This window comes from Calypte anna, chromosome 5A, assembly GCF_003957555.1.
Source record: "Calypte anna isolate BGI_N300 chromosome 5A, bCalAnn1_v1.p, whole genome shotgun sequence".
Classification (NCBI taxonomy): domain Eukaryota; kingdom Metazoa; phylum Chordata; class Aves; order Apodiformes; family Trochilidae; genus Calypte; species Calypte anna.
The window spans coordinates 26,099,148-26,125,407 of record NC_044251.1 but is presented as its reverse complement, the minus strand read 5'-3'; the positions used below and the strand labels follow the sequence as shown (position 1 = coordinate 26,125,407).

Sequence of the window (26,260 nt, the reverse complement as noted above, 5' to 3'; positions counted from 1 at the left end):
CCGCGCCCGCCCCGCCGGAGCAGTCCCGGTCTCCTAGCAACGCTATTGATTGGCTAAGGCGGCGGCCAATGGGCGCCGGCCCCCCCGCCTCCCCACCTCCGTGCGACAAGTACGGTGGGAGCGCTGCGCGGGGGGGGCCGCCCAGTGACCCCCCCCCACCCCAACCCGGGGCGCTGCCCCCATCCCGCCCCGCCGGGCTGCGGGTGAGGCGGGCGGCGTGGGGGCCGCCGCGGGCCGGCGGCGCTGTAGATGTCTGGTGGAGCACCCGCAGTTGGCAGCGCATTAAAAATGTTCGTCCAACTGCGAGCTCTCATGTAACCGGCGCTCCTTTGTCTGGCGGCGGGGCGCCGCGGCAGCCGCCACGGGCCGCGTTAACATTCCCCCCGCACGCACACCCCCCCGGCACAGCCCAGCCACGGCCGGGCCTCCGCTGCCGGGAGGGCGGTTCCGGGCACCCCTGCCACCCGCGGCGGCCCAGCTGGAAGCCGCTCTCCGGACGGGCTCCGTCGGGCCTCCCTGCAGGCGCCGGTGGCCGGCCCAAGGGGGCTCCGCAGGGCCGAGGTCGCCGGGGGTCGCCCCTGGCACCCGTGAGGACGGCTGCCTGGAGAGGGGGAAAGAGAAGGGGAATAAAAGGGATGGTATGATACGGCCCTTTGGGAGGATACTGGCAAATAAGCAAATTAAACAGAAAGAGAGCAACGTGTTGTCATAGCAACAGTGCAATTAAATTACTTTACTGTCAGACATCATATAATTTTCCTGTTTAGAAGCTCATGGGATGTAACTTCCATTTGGAGTCAAAGTTGAGTGTTTGGCATAGGTAGGCAATACTGGTGCCCCTGGATGCCGGCAGTCCCCGTGTTTACCTTCTGGCTGTGCTGGACGCTGTTTTGAAAGCTAGGAAGTGGGATCTAAGTAAGTTTGGCCTCCCGGTGTTTATATCTTCCCCGGTATTTTTTCCTCTTCCAGGTATTTGTGTAAAACCACACATGTTCGCTGAGCTTCTTGGGTGATGGTGTGTACTAAAGAGCTGAGCATAAAAGTGGTATACATTCCTTGTTTGGTAATGGCTGCTTTGGTGTTAAGTGTTTATAGAAAGACATAAGGGACTTTTCTTTTTCATTTTTGCCCTTTTATAACAGCGAAAATATAGTCAGCCCTTTTCCAGAATAGCTGTCTCACTCTTTTTTGTCCTGTGTGATTGTGGCTCGTTCTGTTGTTACCTGTAGGTATTTTTCCTTTCCTTTAGAGTATCAGCTGTCAGACTGCACGGCTTCAGGGAACTGCCGAGTATATATATTTGTTTTAGATTCGGGGAACAAATTTGCTTTTGTTCAAGATCTGTGCAACGCGTTTCATTATTTTAAATTCATTATTAACTCTTTCTAGTTTTTATTTCATTGCTGTTCACAACTCCAGACCTAAATTCTGACAGTTTTACTGTATGGAAAAGCTAAGGGACCCTGTCTTCTGCTTTTGAGGTAGAATTGTTAGGCTCCTGTCAGCTTCTTTTGTGTTAAGCAGGCACCCAGCTTCACCCAGCTTCTGATGGGCTCTGATCCTCCCAAATATTACCACTTGGGGGTATACCCCCAGGGCCTGTCAGTGTAGCAGCCTTGGCAGCTTGTCCCACCTCTCCTGGGCCACTGTTGAGCATCACAGCAGTTTTTCTGCTGTTTTCTATCATCTTTGAAATATGTTTCAACTTCTGTTAAAATCTTCTCTGTTTACATACATTTTCAAAGTGCTCTATTCCTCTGGAGCTTGTTTCCTCGTGCCTTGGCCCTGGTCCCGAAACTACTGTTACTTTCCCTCCTTCCTTCTCCCACTATTGCCAGTTTTTAACTTCTGCTGTAATTTCTGAGTTTTGTTGCAACTGCCGTCAGATTGGAGGCTGATCTTCCTCAGCCTTTAGCCAAAGTGACTTTAATCATAGTGCTTTTGTATTGTCCTCAAAAGCGAAGCTGCTGAACTTAATCTGAAGCAATTGGCAATAAGACCTTCTGTTTAATTTTTATTTTTCCAGTTTACATGCTTATTACAGTGATGCAATCAGACTATTCAATGATTTGATACACATATTCATCATTAAAGGGACATGTCTTTAGGATTTTCTGTATGGAGTTTCATGCACATGTAGAACTGAGGTGTGTCAGGATTATTGTCTTATTCCATCAACCAGAATTTCTTCCCTTGTCCTGACTTTAGATTATTTTACTCAACAGCTGTGGATGAGTTTTTATGTGAGTCTTTAATTTTTAATACAGATGGCAAAAGGCCAAGTGACCGGTTAAGGAAATGCTGTCAAAATGTTATACAGTATCTTTTTGTGAGCTAACTTTTCTCTTTGTTTCTTTCTCCTCTTCCTTTGGATTTGCTCTCCCAGGAGTCACTGTCTAAATGGGTCCAGTCATGCCTCCGAGTAAGAAGCCAGAGGGCTCAGGAATTAGTGTTCCCAGCGGACTGAGCCAGCGTTACCAAGAAAGTGATTTATCAAAGGCACTTCATGATGACGAGGACCTAGATTTCTCTTTGCCTGCCATCAGATTAGATAAAGGGGCCATGGAAGATGAAGAACTGACTAATTTGAACTGGTTACACGAGAGCAAGAACTTGCTGAAAAGCTTTGGGGACTCGGTGTTAAGGAGTGTTAGCCCCGTTCAGGACATAGGTGATGACACGCCGCCGTCTCCTGCCCACTCTGACATGCCCTATGATGCCAAGCAGAACCCCAACTGCAAACCTCCTTATTCCTTTAGCTGCCTCATATTTATGGCCATCGAGGACTCACCAACCAAAAGACTGCCTGTAAAGGATATATACAACTGGATCTTGGAACACTTTCCATATTTTGCAAATGCACCCACTGGATGGAAAAATTCTGTGAGACATAATCTGTCCTTGAATAAGTGTTTTAAGAAAGTGGACAAAGACAGAAGTCAGGTAAGTTTGAAACTATGGAAGCCTTTCTGGCTCTGAAAACATTCACCTGCTGATCTCAGAACATGTCCTTAACTGTGAAATGCAGAATATGCAATGCTGTCCTTGGTAACACAGTTCATTAAATTCAGAAAGCAAACATTTCTTTAGGATGGCTCACTCTGATTTTATTAAGTTCATTGTCTAGACATCTGTAAGAAAGTACTCGGTGTGTGTGTGTGTGTGTGGTTTTTTTTTTTCCCCCCAGCTGGTGTGTTCATGCATAGTGGTTAAATATTGTTTTTAGTTGTCATGCTGTGGTAATGGTTTCCAGCTATACTAGATGAATGTAATCACGTTATAAATAGGCTGCTTGCTGTTCTTGGCTTATACAAATGTATAGTGAAAGGGTATGCTTTGTGTAAGAGTCCATCACATTTTCCCTGGTTTGTGTTGTAATCTGAAAAAACTTTTCTTTCTTTAAAAAAAACAGAAGTAGTTCCGAATTTTGGTGGTAAAGCTTTGTTTCACTTCAAGCAGGTTTTAGAGAAACTTTAAGGAGAGGAAGGATACAGGTCTGGCATCAAAGGTGAAAGCTGCCATTCATCAGAACTTGGGACATTTTATCCATGGGCTTGTGTAGCTGCTGCGACTGGTGCAGTGGCAGAAGCCTGGGGAGCACATTTTTGCTTTCTGATCTTGGTTGCTGTTGCTGGGTTTCATTGCTGAATCCTCAGTGGTGTCTGCAGGCAGAGCTGTGTGTGAGGGAATGGGGAAGCGAGCCCAGGGGTGGTGGCAGGCAGTCCTGTGCATAGCCTGCTGCCATGTCAGCAGGGAGCAGGCTTACAGGCTGCATTACTTGAGTTTTTGACTTGCCCATTCCCTGGGAGCAGATACCAGCTTCTGAAAGGGACCATCTTCAGACACAGTGGTCTGAATGCATCTTTGGCAAAGTACAGGTAAACTGATAAAAATACTAACTTGCAGAAAAATTTCTCAAGCCTTCTTACAGGTCAGTGGAATAAACAGTGGCTAAAATCACATCACTGGCTGCCTGTTTCTGAAATTGGCTGAAGATCAGAAAGTCAATGCTATTCTGGCAGAAACAATAGATGCACTCAACTTTCGTATTTCAGTGAAGTAAATACTGTGATTGTTTTGTAACTGGTTACTCTGAAACTAGACTTCTGTTGGTGGTGCTGTTCTCCCTATTTTGGGTGTTATTTGAGTGTAAATGCTGTGGAACAGGAGCTCAAGTAACTCTAAAGGAGTAGTCATACATTACCCTGAACTGGCAACTTTTAATTTTAAATTACTTCACTTTCTTTTCTCTGGAGTTTTTGTTTCTTAAATGATTGACTCTCATACCCTTTTTTTTTTTTTTTTTTTTTTTCCCCCCCCCAAAAAAAAAAAAAAAAGGTCATTCTTTAGAATCCACTGTGCATATCTTGGTGATCATGTGCTGTATGTACTTATATAAATCATTTTCTGTGAACACTTGTTTGCCAGGTTAAAAAACCTGCTTCTGGACTGAATCTGGTTTGTATAGAACAGAGTCCTAAATTCTTCTTAGGAAGTGAGACTATAATAACAAGTTCCACATGAGACTTTTGTGACCATAAGAAACCTTCACACAATACACTTAAATAAAAATACCCCAAATACTTTAACTGGCAAGGCATGTGTTTAACACTGCCATTTCTGTTTTGTTGTATCCCTCTTCCTCTGTTTACAAGTTGACTGTTTAGATTACAGCTTCCTTCTTATGAGGAACTTGTCTTCATGGCTATCTGTCAAATATCCGGCAGTCTGCTGAGCACATATGAACAACACCACAACGTGCTGCTTCTCCACATGGAAGTGGTGGAGCACAATGCATGACCAGTGACCTATGCCTTGAATTTGTGATTAGAGCCATGGTTGCATAGCTAGACAACAAGGTGTGGCGGGAGGCCTTGCCTGTGTGAGAAATGAGGTGGGTTTTTTTTCGTTCCTGGAAAATCCCAGATTATGAGAAAGAACTTCTTCCATCTCCTGGAGATGCTAGTAACTGCAGGTTGCCAGCATTAAGGTGAATGAGATGAGAATCTGAAACCCAAAATGCACTGAGGCAGGTCACTTAAATCCCCTGCTGGATTTCTCTTGTGTCCTGGCAAGGGGACGTGTCAGACAGTCCTGAGTGCAGAATTGGCTTTTGGTCAGAACTGCTGAATCAGGTGCTTGACAGCTAATTGAGGACTTGGAAAGCAGTGAACTTCAACTGCTGGCTCTGAAAATACCTTTGTGTGTGTGCATGCACACACTTGGGGTCAGTTTGAGTACCTTGCAGCCAGCATCTCTGCTGCTCAGAAGGAGGGTGTCAGTTTAAAGAGTTCTCTGGTTTTGAGCTAGGGCTTGGGGCAGGAAGGGAGGGACTCACCTTTACAAGGAACCATTTCATGCCACTTGTTCCACTTGCAGACAGATTCTGCAAATTGCCGGCTTGGAGTCTGCCTGCCTTAACTGTTTTTATGCAGAAAAAAAAGGCATTTAGCAAATGGTATGGTGTAAATGCTAACAAGATAGGCTTTTAAACGTTTACAGTATAGGGAGAAGGAGTTAATGGATGCTGGGAATCACAGGCATTTGTTGGTTGATGTGTGTTGACAGATTGTGAAAAGCTAGAAGCTTTTCCTCTAATAGTTGTGCTTTCCAGTGTTTGTTTGTGTAGCCTTTGAGTAATGATTTTTCTAAAAAAAGTTCTTCTGAACACTTAATTCTTTTAAAATTTCGTTTGCATAGTAGTTTCTCAATCTTGGGTTCCACTAATTTATATTCATGTGGCTAAATATGTATTTAATAGCATGCAGCTTTTTCTGACTGCATATGCATGCTTGCATTTCTCCATTTGAGATCCTTTTATCTGGGAAAAACCCCCAAAGCTTACAGGCTGCATTACTTGAGTTTTTGACTTGCCCATTCCCAGTGCTTTTAAGTCTGGTGTGGAGTGCCAGGAAAAGATGTTTCTCTCCTCGGATTTGTTTATGCATGGTTGCTATTCCACTTCAGCTGCAGTGCCATCCGGCTTACCTGGCAAGCCGACAGAGTGACTATTCATGTAACTTTGCCATGAGGCTGATCTCTTGGATTGAGATAGAGAGCTGCGCTGAAGAGGGGAAAATGCTGAGCCCTTGGTTGTACAAACCTCTGTGCATTGAGCTCAGCAGTTTAATAATAGTTGGCCAGAGTATGAAGTATCACATGATGGGGAGCAGACGAGGAGTTCCGTGGCTTTGTTTATACTGCTGGACCTGTGAATTCAGTCATTCAGATTAATCCTATTGTGAACGTACAGATCTAAATGTCCTCTAGTGTGTGTCCCATTTAGTACAGCCTGTTAGCCCATGACTTCCCTGACTTCCCTACCATCTGGTCCTTGGCTATAGAGAGGAATTTTTCTTGTATATGTGTCTCCATAGCAACGAGTTTGCAGTTGATATGGAAAGTAAGCAGTTGCCCTAGCAACGGAGTTACTGATGTGGCAGCTTCTCTGCTTGCAGGGAAAGGGCTAAGCTAGCTCAGACGCATTATGTAGGTTTGCTGTAATTATAGCTGTGCCCACTAGAGCTGCTCTAGTTAAGGGTATGTTGAAAAATTGTGCTATAAACCCTATTTATAAGCCCGTTGAAGATTTGTTTAATTTGTGTAGGGATTCCTGCTCTGAACAAAGGCTGGTAGTATTGCATTTTCAGGGCGTGCAATATGTCTGCATCTTTTATGAATGCAAACTTTCTTAATCATTATTAATCAACTGAGGGGAAAGGATGTTTGACCTCATTGTCTTGTCTGCAATTTTATTGTCTCAGCAGACAGCCCATGGTTATAGAAGCCGGGGCTCTGATCCCGCGTCCCTTGCTGCTGTTCTGCTGTCTTCCCTGGTCTGTGCTTCTTTGGGCATCCTATCAGGAGAGTTTCTCTTTGTGTCTGCTCTGTGTTGTGTGAGACAGGGAAATGCACACATGCTTCTGGCTGTATGCATGCTGAAGAAATGCAAGTCTCTTCAAGGGTTGTTGGTGCTCGTGCTGAGGGACGTCTTAATAAAAATGTAATGAGGGTAAGGGATATGTTTATGGGACATAAGAAGAAAATTCTCCTTGCTTGATGTGAAAGTTATTCTTAGAAGTAAGTGGTCCATAACTGGGTCATGGAGATACAGCCAGGCTCCTCCTCTGTCTGGAGCAGGCTCTGAGGACTCTGAGTAGTCCTTGGGCAGCAGAGCCCAATGTGTTCCCATCTAAAGCACTGCCTCTTGTAAGCTCTCTGCCACAGCATCTGGCAGGTCTACCTGTGAGGGAACCCATTGGGCACAGGAGACTCTTTGTGAGTCTCTTCTGCCAGCATCTTTCCTCTGATTTGATAATGTCTGGTCTTTTGACAGGTAAAGCCCCGCAGAAGGATAAGCATGAGATGGAGTGAGAGAAAAAAGAACCTGCTTGTTTTTCCTTAGGAACTTGTAATCCAATGTTCATATACACAAAGACAAGGGACCAGAGACCCTGTCCTCACTCTTTTAACATTGGTATTTGAGAAGAACTCCTGTGCAAGCTCACTGGTACTCTGGGGGTAGAAATTAACTCCTCTTTACTTCTGCCTAGACTGACCCAAATAATACAAGTATCAGAATTTCACTGTGTTTATAACATGTGGTGGAGCTAAATTGTAAAAAATAAACAAACAAACACAAGCCAGATGCTGCAACAACAACTCACATTCAAGTTAAAGATTTCAGAAGATAGTGACTCCATTAATAAAATAAAACCCAAAATAGGCTTATCCAACTGTGAAATTCTCAAATTGTGAAAAGATGTGGTTTTAAGCTGAAACTCATCCAGTTTAACTGGAAACTGATTTTCTTATGCCCTAGTTTGTTAAATTAAAAAGCTCTAATATTAGAAGTTTTCTCCTCAAATTTGTATTTTGAGAAATGAGGATCATCTTGTTCCAGATTAATCATAGAAATCTCTACAGCCATGCTATAATCCGTGTTTTCCATATATTGCATGATTTCTGGAGAGCTTTTCTTGTACCCTTTCAGTTTCCTTTTTGAACTCTAAGCCCAAGAAATTATACAGAATATTTAAATATTAGATTTCCCAAAGTTGTGTGTGGAAATAACACACTTCCATTTCACTGGCTTCCAGCTGGTTGACGCTACGTCAGAGCTTACTCTTTGCAGTGGGGTATGCCTATGTTAACTGGTTTAGAGCTGTACAAAGCATTATCAGTTCTTTTTTCAAGTAATGATGAAGAGCTGGCAATATCTGGAGAGTCCTCTGAACCCTATATCTAAGGTATTTATGTTATCTTGCTCTTGTGTAAGATAGCCTGCAGGCAGGCGCCCTGCTGAGTAACTGGGGTCTTAGTTGCACATTGACAGGCTATTGACCTACCGGAGGGGATTGGTTGCTGAAGTTAAATAAACTGGACTAACTGGTGGTGTATATGCTCCTAGCCCACAGCAGAGACTGTATGAAGTGTGTTACGAAGCACTGAAGGAGCCCAGACAGGGAAGCAGCAGCAAACCACTCTTCACCCCTTGGCCTGGGCTGTGGTGGGCTTGATGAGTCCCATTTTCCAGCTGTGCTGGCACCTCCCTTGCTCCTGGCTGTTTGCTCCAGCATCTTCCTGGCACGTGAACTTTTGCACTTCTGTGACAAACCATGGATCTGATCAGAGATCTGATGTGGCTGGTTTTTTATCTCTCCCTCTTTTTTTAATTCGCTTTTTAGTTTATTTCTCTGATTCGAGACATGGCACAGTACAGCAGTTGTGAAAACACGACAGAGGAAGTAGAGATGATGGAGAGGCTGAGGAATCTCTCTGGCTGGGATTGCTGAGGAGGCAAGCCATTCCTGATGGAAGAAAGGTCTAACAGAGGCTTGCAACTGCAGGGACAGTCAGTGCAGGACTGCGTGGGGTAATGGCTGGAATGAAAGGAGAAAAGTTTAAAAACAATGAGAAGCTTTCTTCTGATGGAGACAGTGATTTTGGTTTTCCCCTAGGAAACCTTGCTAGTTGTTTTTTCAAGTGGCCTGTGTTAGAGGCTTTTTATTGTGTTTTACAGCTGATTAAAAGTGATCAAAGCCTGGGTTTTGGCATAGTCCTTGCCCAACCTGGCCACGTGTTCCCCTTGCTGGGGGATTGAACTGATCCAGGGCTGTGTTGCCAGTCCCCCTCAAGCTTATACTGCACGTGTGTCACCATGCAGTGAGCTGGCTAAAAGCTATTTTTGGGTTTTTTCGTTAGGGTTATTTTTCAGTGGGTGATTTTAGTTGGATTCACTTTCATCTTCCTGCTCAGCTCATGGTCACTGTGGTCAGGGGAGCACCAGTGTCAGCACAGGCCATGGGCTCAGATCTGTTTAATCTGGCATGAAACTGTGCCTGAGGCTTTCAGCCAGCTCAGAGCTGACCCAGCAGCAGTAGAAGACAGGGAATGGAAGGGGTGGGGGATGCTCCTTTTACCTTCAGGAGCACAGGCTATGCTTAAGTCACTGTGGTTGCTTATGCGTTCAGTCAGATACATGTTTAGTGCTGGATTTGGCCCATAAACATGGGTGAGGTCCTGAGAAAACTGCACAGGTATGTGCACACACACACACACACACACGTAAGTTTTCTCATTTTCCCAAGGTCTGCTTCCTTCTGTTTACCCAAAGGTTTTTAATATTGGCAATAGAGGTGGCTCTGAGTGGAGCTGTGCTGTGGGTCCTCTGAAAAGCTGCTACAGAAGAGGAAAGGATGTCCATAAAATCGTCAGGCTTTTCTCTGCTGATGTCTTTATGTCCTCATCACCACCTAGGTTCTTCCTAATTGTTAGGGAGCTAATGAACTTAAGTAAATAAAGCATGGATCCTGGGGCTATTCTTGGGTTTGAGCACAGGAGGTCTTGCTGATCTTAGGGAAGCAGAACATACAGACACAAGAGGGCTTTTTATGTCCAGTAATGAACCCTGGCCCATGGGGGATCAACATGAAACTCTTGTGGCAGTAGGCAAGACATGCACCTGAGCATCCATTTTAATTACAAAATATGTGTTCCTTATACTTCCCTCTTCTTTTCCTAAAAGGGAAGTGTTTTGTGTTGGCTGAAAGAGCACAGTAAATTGTGCTGCGTGGCTTCTTTCTCAGGGTGGAGACCTTGTAAAAAAGAATTTAAAAGACTTGATAGTAGTTGAGCAGTTGAAAATAATTGAGGAGTTTAAAATACTCTTCAGGCATCTTGAAGTAGCCTTTGAGTTGCAGGAGAAGCTTCTTTTCCTTGCTCTGGTTTCAGGCAGTAGCTGCATCTTACTTGCTTACCAGGCAGCTGAAACCTTGGCTCATCCCAGAAGCAGCTCTGCATTTCTCATAAAGCCATTTCAACAACTGGCCTGGTGGGGTCTAAGAAGGATTCTCCAGGCTGCTCATACCTGCTTCTGCGTTGCTTTCAACTAATTGCCGTATCTTCATCATAAACCTACTTAAGGAAAATGAATGGTCCAGGGCAACACAAGCTGGAATCTCTATGAAAGAGGGACCTGGTGTGACTCTGTTTTTAATTTATTTGTTGGTACTTGTGTGTTGGTCAGTAGTAGCTTAGTGCGTAGAAGTAATTGACTTGTGTGTCATTTCAGGACTGGTCAGACCACTGGTAGATGAGATCGTGGTGCAAGCACCATCTGTAGCTATAACACAGCAATATGTAATGATGCAGTTAGTCTTGTGAACACAGATTTCCTTAAAAAAACCTGTGTGTCTGCCTCTTGGGTTAAGTTTTGTTCAGTAAGCATGTAGGGAGAGACTGTGCTGCTTGCTTATATGTATTTTTTAAGATAATAAAGGTTGCTGTTTCTAAGTATTTGCTTTTATCTTTTGATTCATAATCTGGTACTGTGAACCAGTATCCTGTTTTCCAAGGAAAAGAAGGTATTGAAAAAAGTTTGCTTTAATTAGACACTTGTGAACCTTGCTGGCTTTCTGGTACTTCTTGTTTAAGTCAGTTTATTATTAAGTATTTTAAGAACAATGAGACAGCTTTCTTCAATAGTTACAACTGACTTATTAAAATTCAGTATTTAAATTTTGCTCTTAAGGAGAAAACTGTTTAATTTTACTTCCTAACGTGTCATCCAATCTAATTTCCAGTTAGTGTCAGTCTCCCAACCGTTCCCCACTGCTCTAATGTCTCAGAGCTGACCAAAAGCAGGGTACTTGCTCAGCTCCAGAACTGGGAAACTACTAGAGGTGGACTGGGGGGGAGAGGAGGTACCAGAGTTGATTATCTGGCAGTGTTTAATTGTCAAGCAGCAGACAAATGCAGGTGGCCTGCTCAGGTGCACTTACAAGTCCCTGTGCGTGATGCTTGTGCTCTGTTGTCCTTAAAGGTAAAATGGATTTTGGGTGTTTGCTTGAATGGTTATATCAGTCTTTTATCTTAGTTTTCATCATATAATTCCTGTGTGTGCTTTCTCTGGTTTGGGAGAATTCAGGCGCAGGAGGAATTCTGTACATGTTCTTTCATTGTGGAGACAGAGGTGGCTCTTCTGAAGAGCAGAAATGTTCCTGTTGGACAGTGGCCCTGTGGATGGCTGCTGGGACACTCACTGTTCTAACCAGCCCTGTGGGCAAGGAGCCCCTTCCTCAGCCATGCTGCTTTTAGTGGGAGCTTCCTGAGCTATTTTCCCTTTGAGCAAAATTAGTGTGAAGTTCACAGCAGTTCTCACCTTTAATTACACAAGGGAGTGCAGAATGTCTTTGCTCTTCCATGCCATCAAATCTATGATTCTCCTTAGCCTGCCTTCAGATCTTACTGAGCAAGTGGCTAGAGCTGCTGAGATGCCCAGTAGTTGAGGTACTGTACCCACACCATTCTCATCATCACTTCCGTGTCTGGTCATTTAGTGCAGAATATTGAAATGGCAGTAAAACTTTAGTTACCTTTTCTGGACATTAAGCTTATTTATAACAGTCTGGATTCTGTCAAGATTTATACTCTTGCTGGCAACTCGACTGGCTTTCACAAAGTCCTGAATTTCTTGTAGTTGTAAGTGTTCTCAGTGATAGAGAGATCATGTAAGATAAACAACAGTAGCGAGGAAGAAGTGGAGTGACCTTCCTACTTTGGCATAAAATTTTTTCCTCCTGTTTTTTTGGTAGGTCACTGTTGGCTCTTCTTATACTGGAATGTTACATGTTTTTTTCTCTTCTCCCACCAGTTTGGACTCCTGACCTTAGAGGAGCTGCTTTTGATTTACTCTTGAGTAAACAACAGGGAATAAGGCTGAGGATTGTACAAAGTAGCAGTTGTGGCCATAAATTGTGTCTCTGGCTCTTACTTATTCATAGTAGTAATTTTGGAGACAGTATAATAGTTTTGTTCTTCAAATTCCGTTCTTGGTATTATGGAAACTTTTTCCTGGGAACTGGAGTAGGAATTTGTGATAGAACTTACTCTGAGGAACTTGTGTGAGTGGATTTTTCCGTGCTACAGTAGAAAAGAAAAACCAATTTGGGGCCTTCACTTAGTGACTTAAGATAGCAAACCGCTACCTGTGGCAAGCTGAATTGCTGTGTTTTGTTACAGCAGTGAACTGTGGCAATTTACCAGTAGCTGTGTACTTCCAGGATTTTGAGATGCCGGTGTAACTATTTGAAAGACAACTGTTGGTAAGCAGAGGAATGAACAGGCTTCTAAAAGGGAAGGTGTCAATGGCATGAAAAAGTGTCTGTGGCTGTTCGTGGAGCAGAAACTTACTGGTGTGATCTTATAGATGAGAATCTGATTGAATGCTGAATTCACATGATTCAAGCTACAAGCAGAAAAATTATGCTTTTCTCCAGAGCTGTATTTATGAGATCCCATGGCTGCTTACTGTGGGAGGGTAATCACTGAGGTGAAGCAGCTATTGTAAATGTTCTTCTGAGCTTACAGTAGAAAAAACAATGCTTACAGTTCAACTTTCAGGGACTGCAGGGGTTAATGCAAGACTAAAGGTAGGTACTCTGATACTGTATCTCAAACTTTCATTTGCATATTATTATCTTTTTTTCCTCACCCTTTAGGGTGGAGAGTGGGAACAACACACCTTTGGTTATGTGTGTTACAGTAAAAATAGGGAAATTGTTCATGAAATGCTCTGGTTTTAGACTGGGGAGAAGGAGAAAATCGCTGTTAAGTGTTACAGAACATAATAAGTGAACAGTTCTGCAATTAGATCTGTTTTCCATAAAGTTGCTGGGGAGAACTTACTAGTTCTTGCAAGTTTTGCCTTTAGGAATGAAGTCCTTGCTATGCAGGAAAAGCTGTATTTGCAAGATTCTTCTCAGTACCACTGTCTCGCAGTATCTGCCTGCACGATATGTTCTCCAGCTCTAAGGTAACACAGAATCACTGCACTTCCAGAGGCCCTCACTGCTCCTGGGAGCACTTCAAAGGCTTTTGGAGAGGGTTTGACAGCTCTAAGAACTGCATGCTGCCGGCTCAGATGGAGGTACAATTGCACTTAGACTTTGAGAGAAAATGGTACAGAGCTCCTGGGTCAAAAATTATTTAGTTCTGAGGGAATCCCCTTCAGGGACTATATTTATTTATAAATTTACTGGAAATAATGATACAATTCTTACATAATTCCACCCTTCCTGAAGTACTTCAGGACTAAGGAGCTGTAGAGAAGTACAGCAAGCACTACCTTGGCTTGCCCATGTAGCTGCAGTGCTGTATGGTGTGCACAGGAATTGCAAGTTTTTGTTTTATAGTTGGGAGAGATACAAAGTTGGGAGAGTCAGGGTGTGGCCAGTATGGCTGGGAATCAGACAAATGCTGGTGCTTTTAGTGTTGCATATATTTTGAAGCAGCCAAGTGAAGTCTGAAATGGTTTGTCCTGCTTTGGCAATTAATGTAATGAATTTATTGTTACGTAATTACCTCACGGCACTAATTAAGTTGGGTTTTCACTCCCCCTCCTTTCTGCAGATGAATGTTTACTCCCTCAATGCCCAGGGTTATGTACAAACCTTGCTGTTGTAAAAGAAAGTACATTTTTTCCCCCCCCACAATTTTAAAGGTACGTCTAATACTTTCTAGACTTTTGGCTGTATGGCAGATAAAGAGACAAATTGCACAGAAGACTCAGAAGGGTGCTAGCTCCAAGCTAGCAAGACAAATAGGATTTTACTGTTCAGACTGTACCTCCTTTTCTGCTTAAATTATTTTATTTTTGTGTGTATGTACATACAAACATATTTATAGATAAAAAGCATTACATAGTCATACTGGTTTTTAGATCACTCAAGCACTTTTAAGGTAAAGTGGGAGCAAAAGGTATGAATTTGAGTTGTGACACAAAGCTTTCTATCTACTTGCATCTCTGTGCTAGAAAACAGGATGGTGTTACAGGGGTACTTATCTGCAAGATTTCCTTAGGACAGGCATGTTCTGTTGCCACAGCTAGTGACTGGTTAATCTAAGCAGATCACTCTAAATGAAGAGTTTAACTAACCTGAACCATCTTCTTTAGCTTTTCCCAAAACAAAGCAGCATTTAAATTTTAGTAAACCACCTCCAATTTGAGTAATTTTTTGTTATTTCAGGTTTTCCTAAAACACCTGCAAGATTTCACTGTGTTTTGGGCAATGCTGCTTTTGTTTGGAGGATTGAAGTTCCTTGTTCTCGGCTCAGCACGTCCTCTTTGATGTCATTTGCTGCTGGCTTTTAGAGCTGAGTATTTTGAATTTGGAAAAGTGAAAATGTAATTATGACCCTTTCCATTATGACACAGGCTTTTCTGGAATTCTTATTTGAGAAAAAAAAAGTAACCTTTTCATGTAGAAAGCTTTGATTTTTATTTTAATCTGCTGTGTTGAAATTGTAGTAAAGAACTTGCTTTTTCATCCTCTTTTTCTGCTGACTTGAAAAAAAAAAAGCAGAATGCCCCCTCCCCCCAGCTAAAATGCTTGCATTATTTTAGTTTCAAAGTAAACATGCTTATGATCCAACCACTTTTGCTAATTACCATCTGCTCCTCCACCAGCACTTGAGTCCCACTCACCCTGACTAGTATGCCAAAAATGCATTTGGTTGGGCTTGAGCTGACAGGACAAGAGTCCATGTCATTATTATCGTAGAATTATCCACTTGTGTGCCACATCAACTTAGATTTATTTCCTTTGAAATATATAAAACAGGCTTCACAAACTTGTTGGGTTTTCATTTTGAGTCTTTAATTTAGACATGCATTAATAAGAGGAAGAATTTGCTTCATCAGTAAACTGCTGGGTTTTTTTCCTGTTTTGACTATCTGTTGATTCCTGTTGTTTGACATTAGGTTAAACAATAAAATGCTTCCCGACCTGGTTTAAATGGCTTTTCAATCCATGCCACGTGTAGCCTTGGCCCTCTCACACAGTGTACAAAGACATGCTATTGATTCTGTAACAGTCCAAATAAATTCTCTGTGTTTGTGTTGTATGGCTTGTATGTTAAACCAAGTAATGTTAGCATCTATCTGTGTGTGTGTGTGTGTGTGTGTAATAATTTGGATGGGTATGATAAGGATGGTGTGGGGACTATTTAGAGATATGGGCCATAGAAGTGATGCAACTGGCTTAAAAATCGTGTCGTTATTTAAAATAATGGGGGAGAGGACGTGCATTTTAGAGCCTTTGAGATCTTTTACAGGTCCATCTACAGACCTGAAGACATCTGGAAACATTTCAGTTTGGTTCCTCCCCCTCCCCGCAGAGATTTTGTACTGCCTCATAGGAACACCTGAAATACCAAGATTGCAAAAACACTATGAAAAAAAAAAGTCAGGTTATAGAGGCTATCATTGGGTGTGACTATGAAGAGAAGAACGACCCTTTGGATGATGCCAGTCTTTTTCCATGGGCTGGCACTGGTGCTTTGGAGCTGGAATATCTGTCTTCCTTCTGTGGTGTGAGTGATGGTAGATTCTCACACTACCTGCATGCTCAAGGACTGGTTTTTGTTTTTTAGCAGGATTTGGTGAGTTATGCAGCTCTAAAAGAAAAGATCACTGCTGTCAAAGTTCTTCATCATCAGTAGGACGTATGGATTCAATTATAAGGTGCCTCTTCCTTTTTTGTCCAGTTTTTGGGTCTTCAGCAATTGGTACCTCATTTTCTAGCTACATATTTTTCTCTGTAAGGGAGTTTATATGTTATTTTTGGTTGCTTTTCACATTCAGGAATTCATTTCTGATTGCTATTTTGTGGGGCTTTTCCCCATGTAGTTCTCTCTTTTCTTACTTGCATCACCTAGAAATAGAACCACTCTTAAACATTTCTGAGGAACACGAGGCAGGAGCAAGTGCTTTAAATCATCATGGCACTAAGCTGAAAGTATGTTTCAGAAAAGAAAAAAAAGTAGCAACCTTTTTTTAAGAAGGATTTTAATTTGTAAACCATCTGCTATTTTTGGTGTGTCAAATATGAAGGCTTCCTGAGTGAAAGCAATACAGAAAAAGATCACAGGAGACCTGGAGCAGTGACTTGGGTCACAGCAGGCCTGTTTATGTGACACCTGTGTCATCAAAATAGCCTTGCTTTCGTATTCTTAAATGAGATTTTCTTTTCCTTCAGATAGTAGATGTGTTCAAAATCATATTTGATCATGAATAATTTGGAGGAAAACAGTTTTCTGTCCTTCTTAGCATATCATGCATCTTCTCCTCCTTGTTACTTCTGAACTCTTCACAACATGAACATCTGATGAAAACATCAGCTTTCATTGCCAGAGTCTGCTCAGAATTTTTCTCCCTATTTCCTTCTACTTCAGGAATGTTAAATCAGCAAAATTCATACACTGATGTTTAATCACTGAACACTAATCACCCTTGTGCAGTACTGATCACCAGCCTTTTTGTGTATGATGATCAGAATTAGTAATAGCTTGCTAGTAAACACCAAAGAATGGGAGAACAAAGATAGTGAGTTAGCCCAGTGTAGATGTTGATACAGCTTTTCTAATTTCCAGGTGCTTCTAGGTTCCAGTGTTGTCTTCTCTTTTGCCCCTCCTCTGCTCCAGACTCTTTTGCTTCTTGTTCAAACCAAGCAGTCATCCTTTCTTTCTGTGAGTGGTGCCCCAGTCCCTCTTCTCGGGGCACTGCTGAGGTTATCCATGGTCTTGGTTTCCTGAGGAGCTTGTCATTTCTTCTCCTCCTGTCACACTTGAAGCCCATGCAGGCTTCCTGTGCAGGCCTATTCATGGGGACTGCCTGTGTGAACATCACACTTTAAAATGACTGCTTGTGAGGTAATTCAGTTACAAAGAGACTGGGGAAAACCCAAGTAGGCAGGGCTGTGGTGTGTGGGTTGAAAGCTTCTTTCCACCCACCCCCCTTCCTCCCACTCTTTCCTTACCCAGTAAAAGAACTGGTCTGTGCCTGAACTTGCTATTCTGAATAACCTCTTCTCTGCACACAGTGACTGATGCTCATATCCTGTTTGCTACCAGCTTAGCCAGAAAGAGCACCCTGAAGAGTGAGATTTCTATTTCTGTTGGATTTGTTTCAGTGAGTTTGCAGGCTGGCCCTCTGCTGCTGCCTCCATCATGTGCCTTTCAATTCTCTTCTGTAAATTTGAGGAAACCCACTTTTCCTTTTTGTGTAACATAGCAAAATCACTGTGAGATTTTGCATCTGGAAAAATGAGTTGGCCTTTAAGCAGAGGAAGAATCTATATTGAGACAGGATCCTTAAGTACTTAGACTTTGATTAATACTCTGCTAATGCAGGACTGGTTTGCCCGCAAAATAATATGAGTAAACCTGTGAATCCTATTCTTGCCAAGCTGTAGGTTTTGATCATGGACTTAGTAGCTTCCTTGGAAAAAAAAAGAAAAGTTAATGTTCACTTTTTTGTTTTAAATGCATGCACACCAGCAAGTCTGGTTTTACTTCTTTAATATAATTGCTTTGCCATATTTAATAAACTATCTGCACGCATTCAAATCTGTTCTACTGGTGGAGGTGCTCAGGGAAGCTGAAATGTGGTATTAATTATCTACTCTAAAATATGCTTGATAGAGTGGCTCATGTTGGAAAAGTTCCTCATGCCAAGCTTTGTTGCATCTTCTGCTTTTAGTGTTTTACCAGTTACAACTTGTGTAGCCATGCTTGTAGAAATAGATGTATAAAATACCCAAGGATTAAAAAAAAAAAAAAAGATAAATTATAATTGTCAAATCTATTATTGAGATGCTGTGGGGATAAAAAGAATAAAGGAATTCTTCTTACAGTTTTAATGAATTTGGCTGTGAGTAAAACTTTGAAAGCTAAGCAACTTCATTTCCTACTGTTTTTACAAGCCAGTGCTTCCACTGTGCACTTAAAGTCAAAACAGGAGGAAGTGTAAGCATGTCAGAATTAATTGCTCCCACAGTGAGAGGTTCCTATATTGTTCCTTTTAACTTATTCCACCTTGAGGATGACTTGGATGAGACCCAGTGATGTTGCTTCCTTTCTCCCTCTGCCACTGCATACTTCTGCAGAATATGATTCCTCACCTGCTTTCCCCTTCCTGACCCTTGCTGCTAGGATGCTCTTTCCCTTGGGCTGGGTGCAGGCTGGTGCATACACCTGCAGAGTGGGCAAGGGGAGTTGGTCTTGCTGCCTTTGCAGCCCGGATGGGGGGACACACTGTCTTTACTCCACAGGTCAAGGTGTCTCCTGTTGGACTTGCAGTAACACCATGGAACTCCTGCTGGTGTCTCCTGCTGCTGGTGGGCTGGGGCATCTCACCAGCTGCGGCAGGAAGAACCTTGATGCTCTTGTGTACATGTGGGCTGCAGGGCAGCTGCCTGAGGAGAGCAAAGTTACAGCTAGGATTGGGAGGAGATGCATTTTAGTGGCCTGTAAGCTGGTAGTGGTCGCAGGCATAAAGGCAGCTTAGCAGCTTGTCTTCTGTCTCTGCTTGGGTATGTATTTCCCTTTCAGTCTTGAGGTCAGAGCCTCCCTGTGCCAGAAGGCTTTGATGCAATCAAGCTTTGCTTCTGCCTTTCCCAGGCAGCCTTTTATGGCTGGCTCTCCAGCAGATGTGGGAAGAGGTTCATGCTAAAGGTGGGGATGTTCTTCCTCTGCAGCTAGGCCTGATGGGGGTTTGCTGCTCCCTGGTTGGCCATGATGTGGTTCTCAGGTGGAATTTCTTTATTTTTTTGTATCGCAATAAAAGCAAGATGCCAAATATCACCAGGTGAGTGAATCACTCTCCCACAGGCACTGCTGGTTTATTCCCACCAGGGTGCCTGGTGTCTAAGACAGAGTGTGCTTGCTGGAGCCACAGGGTTTTGACCTCCCTGCAAGAAGGCAGCTTCCTCCTGGAGCTAAACTGGTCCTGCCCTGGTTTGCCTTCATTGCTGAGCTATTGGTCCTACTGACTAATTCAGGAGGCATTTCTCCAGGGCCTTGTGATGGTACCTGGGAGGAAGATTGGGAGGAAGATTGGTGTTGTCTGCTTGCAATGGTACTGAGTCACAGTGCAGTCCCAAGTTTTTGAGTCTGTTAGGTTTGGGTTTGTTACATTTGATCTGTGAGGCTCCTGAAGCTGAACCCTGCCCTGGTGAGTTTGTGCTTATTTGTGCTGTGTGGGTAAGGTGAAGGCTTCTAATGCAGTCAAAAAGTTTACTCATTTTGGAGAGTGTTTGCAGCATGGGGGGAGTGTTTGCTTTCTGGGGTTTCATTGAGCCATGAGAAGGAGTAGAGGAAAAGAGAAATGGTAGTAAAAGATAAGTACCTCTAAACTTTGTGGAGAAATGGGATACAAAAATAGCATATGCATATATAAGTGGCAGAAATATTTTATGCACTGATAGACGTGCAGTCTCTATTGCAGGGGGATGTTTTTTCTTCAGTGCATGCCTGCTGCAGGTGATGGGGCTCTCAAGGCTTCCAGGCAGGGCTTCAGGGTGGAGTACACCTTTGTTTCCCTAAAGAGCCCAGGGACACTTGGAAACCCCACATCTGGGCAGCATCTCTAATAATTTATCAAAGTATTTGTTTTTCCACCTCATTTAATCATGCAAACCAATATTAAATACTAGGCAAGGAAAAACCCTACATTAAATGAACACTTATAAGGGGAAGTGGTGCAAATCCATTAGCTTTTGTCAGATCTTCCTTATTTTTATTTGTCACTGATAATGGATTTAGTGCAACCTACTCCCTCCCACCTGTCTCTACTAGCTGTTAACCCCTTCCCCTGGAAATTCACTCACTGTCTTATTTCATCATTAATGCACTAAAAGGCAAAAAATGACCCAAAAACCTTTTGCACAGATATAAATGTTGAATAATTTTTTTAATATCTGTTGGGTGAAAGGTTATATTTTTAAATTGTCACTAGGCTTTCGTATATGACATAACTATGTATTTGTAACAAAGCAATTTGTGTCTTTTCCAGTTGTATAATGTAGATAACATGAAGCATATCAGATCACCAGTGGGGTATTTAAATGAATGCTCCCCTGGTATGAAATTAGCACATCCCAATAAATAGGCTGTTGGTCTGGATTCTCAGGAATTTTTCTTTGCCTTTGACTTCATAGGTGACCTTGAGCACTTCTTTTTTATTCTTTTATTTCTGTGTCTCCTCAGTTGTCTTTTCAATAGGATAGGTATAATTACACTTTCTAAGTATACATAGAAATCCTATGGGCTGAAACAGCATTGTTAATGCTACTTGCTACCTAACCTTTCTCAAGTATGTCCTGTGATGGTCTGTCACGCTGACAGGCTTGTCTTCTGGGCTCTCCTGCCTTCCTAGCCCAGTCTCCCTGTTGCCTGTCTGATCCTGCCCTGTTTTCCTTCCTGGCAGTGTCACAGCAGGTCTTTTTCATCACCCGGACTTCTCCTCGCCTGGGGAGGCTTGCAGGAACGTCTGAGGTTGCAGGCACTGGCACAGTGCTACTTTATATAGGAGTCAGAGGCAATGTTAAGGACAGTTAATGACACTACTTTCTCCAATTGCTTGCAGGATTTCAGTGTGGCAACCTAACAGCTTTATGGGGTGGTTTGTATATAAATAAAACAAGGAGGTGTTTTACAGGTCAGCTGGAGTTGGGTGACATAATGCAACACCTCCTGAGTCTGTTCGAGAAGTCGTTTTATGATGAAAGCAGTGGGAAACTAATGTGATGTAGTGGATCTGCTGCAGGCAATACTGTTTTGGGAGCTTACCTGTCCTCATGGACACATGGGTGCTGGTGCACTGAAGAAGTGGAAGAGGTAGATATACAACAGCTGTGCCAATGGTTTCTTCTGGCAGTGGGTCACCATAGTTAAAGAATTGTTCCAGACCCAATGTTGATATGTCCTTTGTGGGATCAAGAGCATGGACTCTAGGTTGGAAGTCTTGGGCTTGTTGAGTTTCAGGGTCACACTATAGAAGACTGACTTGTCCGTACTCTTGAGGACAAGTGGCAGGCAGAAAATTGCTTACAAGCCCATAAATGCCTTTATTTGTGTAAAACCCAAACTATCCACACAGTCACTCCTGTGGTGTCACAACCATTGCCAAGAGACATTACCCACTCTTTCTTTTCTCTACTTGGGCCACGTAGTCAGGGCCACAGGACCTGTTCCTGTGACTCTAGTTACCTGGAGCTCTTTGTGGGTTGCACGGAGGCCACCTTCTGAAGGCATTGCTGATGAGAGCAGGGCCCTCTTCACAAAGTGGACCCTTCACTCTGATATCACATAGAAGTCCAAAGCTGCAATGAAAATATTCTAAAGGTCTTGTCCTTTAACATTGGGACACCACTGAACGGTGAGCATTTCAGCAGCACTTTCTTGCGTTGCAGGATCTTGCACTGTCATCTTACCTGTGAAATAGATCTGGTGGGGTTTTTTAACTGTGGAATACCACAGCCTTTCCTTTTTGCCAGCTGTTACTTTACAGTGCACATATTGTGTATTTGCGTGCTTGGCTTCCCATTTGGTTTGGGGATTTTTGTTTTCCTTTTGTTTTCCTTTTTCCTTTATATCCAGGTTTAGTAGTCTGGCTTAGTAGTCTTTTCCCACTATCAACATGCTTCTACTTCTCAGTGAAGTTCCTTACTACTCAGCCTCTCCAGTTGGAAAGATAATGCCCATTTTGTAACTGGAAGGACACCAGAGGCATGGAGATGCCTCTACACAGCTTCAGGCAAAATCAGGCCACTTTTCTAAAGACAGGGCTTTTTAAAAGGTTGGTGGCTGTGGTGTTGTCTGGGGTAGCTCATTGAGCAAGTGGACTAAAATATCAAGAGCTGACCATGTACTCAGAGATTGGGATTTGTGTGATTTGAATTAATGGATATTTTTACTTGAAGCAAACTAAGATTTAAAAAGCTCTGACCTTTTGTTTTCTTGAGAAAAGCTGGTGATTTCTTGATTAACCTGGTTTACTTGAGTTGAGCAGTATAATCCAATGAGCCTTCCCATCAGACTTCTAATTTCATGTGTTTCAGGCTATGAACCTGAATTTATGCCTTTTAGCTAGTCAGAACTCTTTTTAAGGTTTGTGCTTGAGCTGAGCTGCAACTGCTGATTTACTGAAAAAAAGTTGAAAAATGTGCAGGAAAACATTCATTTTTGTTATACTGTGTGCAAGTACTAGTTTAGTTTTTTCATAACATTGTCCGGCTTTCCTCAGAAGGGCAAGGGAAGTTCTCTTCTGAGTCCATAGGTAAAGGAGATTTTTTGTCAGTGTTTGTGAAAATTAAATGCTTACCATGAGGTTGTTACTATCATTAAAATTGCTCTTAAGGTCTACAGTGCAATTCTTTAAGATTTGCTGTATGGAATTTCTCTGGTATGTGCTAGAAATGTTGGAAGAGAATGAAGAAAATACATGCTTAAACTGAATGAATAGTAATTTGTCATTTTTGTGCAGGATTGCAGTGCATCAAGGGAGTGTGTTTTATAATAGTGGCAATTGTTGGCAGTGGCTTTGTTTTACTTTAAGAATTCCTCAGCAGTTGTATTTCTTTCTTTTTTTAAAAAAAACAACAAACTGCCTGACCTCATATGTTTCAAATGCTCTGTTTGTGGCTTCCTGCAAATTACTTTATTCGTTTGAAAAAGGAGTAGCTAGAGAACTCTCCAGCCTTGTCTACAAGATACATAGCTGTTAAAGAGGGCAAAGGCTTCCTTTTATCTGTGACTGCTCATCAAAAAGTATTTTAAAGTAGAGAACCACTGTAGGCCAGCAGAGCAAACAACATAATGTCTGTCTTGATAGCTTGAAATACCAATGAGTTAAGATAATTTCAAGAAGATCAGCAGGCCAGCTTCCACATCTTAATCTTAAATCTTCCTGAACATTTGCTAGCTAAATAGTTGTAAATTTTTTATATAGTATCTCTCCCTAGTTTTTGATTCTTGTGTGCTAATGCAATTCATGTAAATGAAAGAACTGCAGTTCTGGATTGGGCTTATTTTGGCAGCGATGCCCATCATGTAGATATAACGTGAGGAATGGGTAGCTGAACTAAAAAAACAAGTTGCTCTCTTGTTGACATTTCTGTCTGCAAGGGAATAGCTCAGAGCTGGCCTTGGAGTAGTGTTCCTGGTCACGCAAGTTCTCTTTGGATATGGAAAAGCCTCTCTGCTCTTGCTCTTGCAGTGCTGATTCCACATTGTATCAGTGGTTTCAGTAGGCTGGCATTCTGTAGTCATGGTGAATTTTGTAATTGGGAGCTGCTTGTTTTCCAAAGTGCCTGCACAATGTTTGCAAACCTTCAAAAGCAGTGGCATATTTGGTAAAGTATGTGTAATCTATGTTGTATTGTGGGATGGTTTTTAAGTCATTTGGCAGGCGTCTCTATGTAGTGCAAGAAAGTTATTTAAGCAACTCATTGTCTCCTGAGGTGGATTTTGGAGTGATTATTGTGTTCCTCTTGATGTGATTCAGAGCTAAAAGCAGGGTGTCAGAAGGTGCCATTTGGAAAGTATTTCTTTCTTCCTTCCTTCCTCTCCAGCTCCTCACCAAAAATTCCTCACTTTTCTTACGAAAAAGTTCTATATTTTTTTTCATAGGGTGAAAAGAGGGGATTTAGTTTAGGAGGAATTCTTGATTTTAGATTACTGTCCTGGGGACGAAGCAAAAACCTGTTCTAGTTAAGGTTTCCTGAACCACCCTGTGTTTTGGGTGACTGCAGTGTTGGTTGGTGAGTGTGTGATGCTATTTTCTTAATGGATAGAAGTTTCCATCCTGCCTCCTCTCCTGGCAGGTTGTATGGGTCCTTGCTGTACCACCACCAGCATTTTCATGCTGAAGTGTGTGGGCAGTCAGCACTGGTTCCAGAGACACAGTGTCTGTAAAGAGGAAGCTGGTGGCTTCGTGCCTACACATTAGATGTGATGCAGACATAGAAGTTGGGAAATAATGTCTTCTCTTTTACCTTACACACAGAAATCTTTTCTGGTCTAAACCAATTATATTTGTCAGACTTTTGTCCCAGTAACTGATTGCTCAAATGGCTGTAAATTTTGTGATCGCATCGTGGATATTTCCATCTCCAATTCTTTGTTTTTGTTTTTTTGAAATTTATGTTTCAAAAGCTGGTTCACTAAAGCTTGATCCTATAGAAACACTATAATCCTATAATCCTACAGAAACACTCCTGTGCTTGCATGGCATATTTGGATGTCTATAGAATCTGTACAACATTCTCATGGATAAACTTGCTGGCAAATCCATATGAAGGTTTGCTTCAAGCCTGCAGTTGAAGGGTAATGGGGCACAAGAAGCTCAGGATAAATACTTCTTAAGAGAAAGAACCTTTGATACCCAGTCATTGCTCCACTATTACTTGCAAAATGTAATTTGCTGTAACAATATTAGGTTTCATCCATGCTGAGAGCAAACCCCTTAGATCAGTAATAGTGAATACTGACACCAGAAGGTTCCTCATTACTGCAGAAAGTGTCATCAGTGTTATTCACAGGTCCTGTGTTAAAAACTACAACTGCTTACAGTGAGCTAGTCAGGGACAGGTATGTGGTAGTGGTGTGATTTCAAGATTTGATAGTCTGGGACTTCAGATACTAGATGGAAATGCTGTTGTTCCAAGTAATATGAAATTTTGCCTTTTTCTGCTTGTTTTTGCAGCTTCTGAAGCACCTCTGTAGACAGCATGGCATAGTTCTCAAAAAACAATGTAGAACTACACCACTTGAGCTGCCATAAAGCTAATTCATATTACTGACAGCTTCTCTTCAGTAAAGTCTAGCCCTGGCCACTTGGATGAGTTTGGTAGCAGAGAATAAAAAGGGCAGATGTACTCAATGGGGAGTTACTGTCTTGGTTTTGATATTGTTTGCTTGTTTCAAGTAGCAAGACCTGTAACTCAAAGAGTTCAGTTTAATAATTCTCGTCTTGCTTGTGTTCCCTGGGTGCCTGTGCTGAGCTGTGCTTTCATTCATACACTCATAGGTCTCTTACTTAGGTTCCTCTCCTTGCAGCCCATCCAGCTTCTTCCAGCTCCTGTGCACCTGTGCCCAGCATCTCCGTGTCTCTGGTCTTGGCTGCACAGCTCCCCTGCTCTTTCCCTCAGGGCCACACTTGCCAGCCTTGCTGCCAGCTCACCCCAGCTCTCCCATGTAGGCCTGATGTATGTCACAGTAGTTTTCCAGTTTCTCTTCCAAGGTGCTTTTTGTCCAAGCAACTTCCTGGTTTTCCTGATGTTCCAAGGCATGCATTGGGGTGTCACCACCACTGCTGCTGCAGAACGGGAAAGCTCCTGTTTTCTTCTGTGGCTTCCTTCATCCACCCCCTGCTTTTCAGCAGCAGTGGATGCTCATCAGACCCTTCATTTAAGCCAGCCAACTTGATGAGTTTAAATGACGTAAAATTTAACCATCAAAATAGTTTTCTTTGGGGGAAAATGACTGAAATTGGCTTATGGAAGAAGTGCTGGGCACGTACAGGAGGACAGGCAGGAGAACAATGTAGCAAGGACCAGGGAAACAGCTGCTCATACCCCTTCATCCAGTGTTGTGGGATGTTCCCTTAGGGGTCTGTTCCCTTTAGAGAGCCTCATGGTGGTGATGCTGCTGTGAGAGATGTGGGTGCCTGGAGCTGCTCCTCCCTGCTTTCAGTGCAGTCCCATGTGAGTTCAAAGCAAATGTCTAAGTGGAACTTTAGAAGGTACTATTTGCAATTATTAGCATCCATCTGAGCCTGCATGTTTTGCAGTTCCGTTATCTGCTTTCTTCCCAAAGCTTTATTTTGGGCAGACTGTTTGTATGGCAATGAAAAGAACAACCCTGGAAAAAAGTTGTGCTCTTAGCACATTTCATATCTGTGCTAAAATAGCCAGGGAAC

The 26,260-nt window shown here is 42.6% G+C and overlaps 1 protein-coding gene across 5 annotated transcripts in view; it reads left to right on the top strand.

Moving 5' to 3' along the window:
* The window catches only part of FOXN3 (forkhead box N3), a 202,108-nt gene that overhangs the window by 73,168 nt on the left and 102,680 nt on the right, over positions 1 to 26,260 (top strand). For 4 of the 5 annotated variants that reach the window (XM_030452686.1, XM_030452689.1, XM_030452688.1 and 1 more), the window contains exon 2: positions 2,387 to 2,943. In XM_030452686.1, the coding sequence (XP_030308546.1) occupies positions 2,401 to 2,943 (543 nt within the window). In that variant the 5' untranslated portion in view covers positions 2,387 to 2,400. Of the gene's footprint in view, positions 1 to 632; positions 916 to 2,386; positions 2,944 to 26,260 lie in introns of those variants that run through there. The other variant, XM_030452687.1, reaches the window with a different exon arrangement.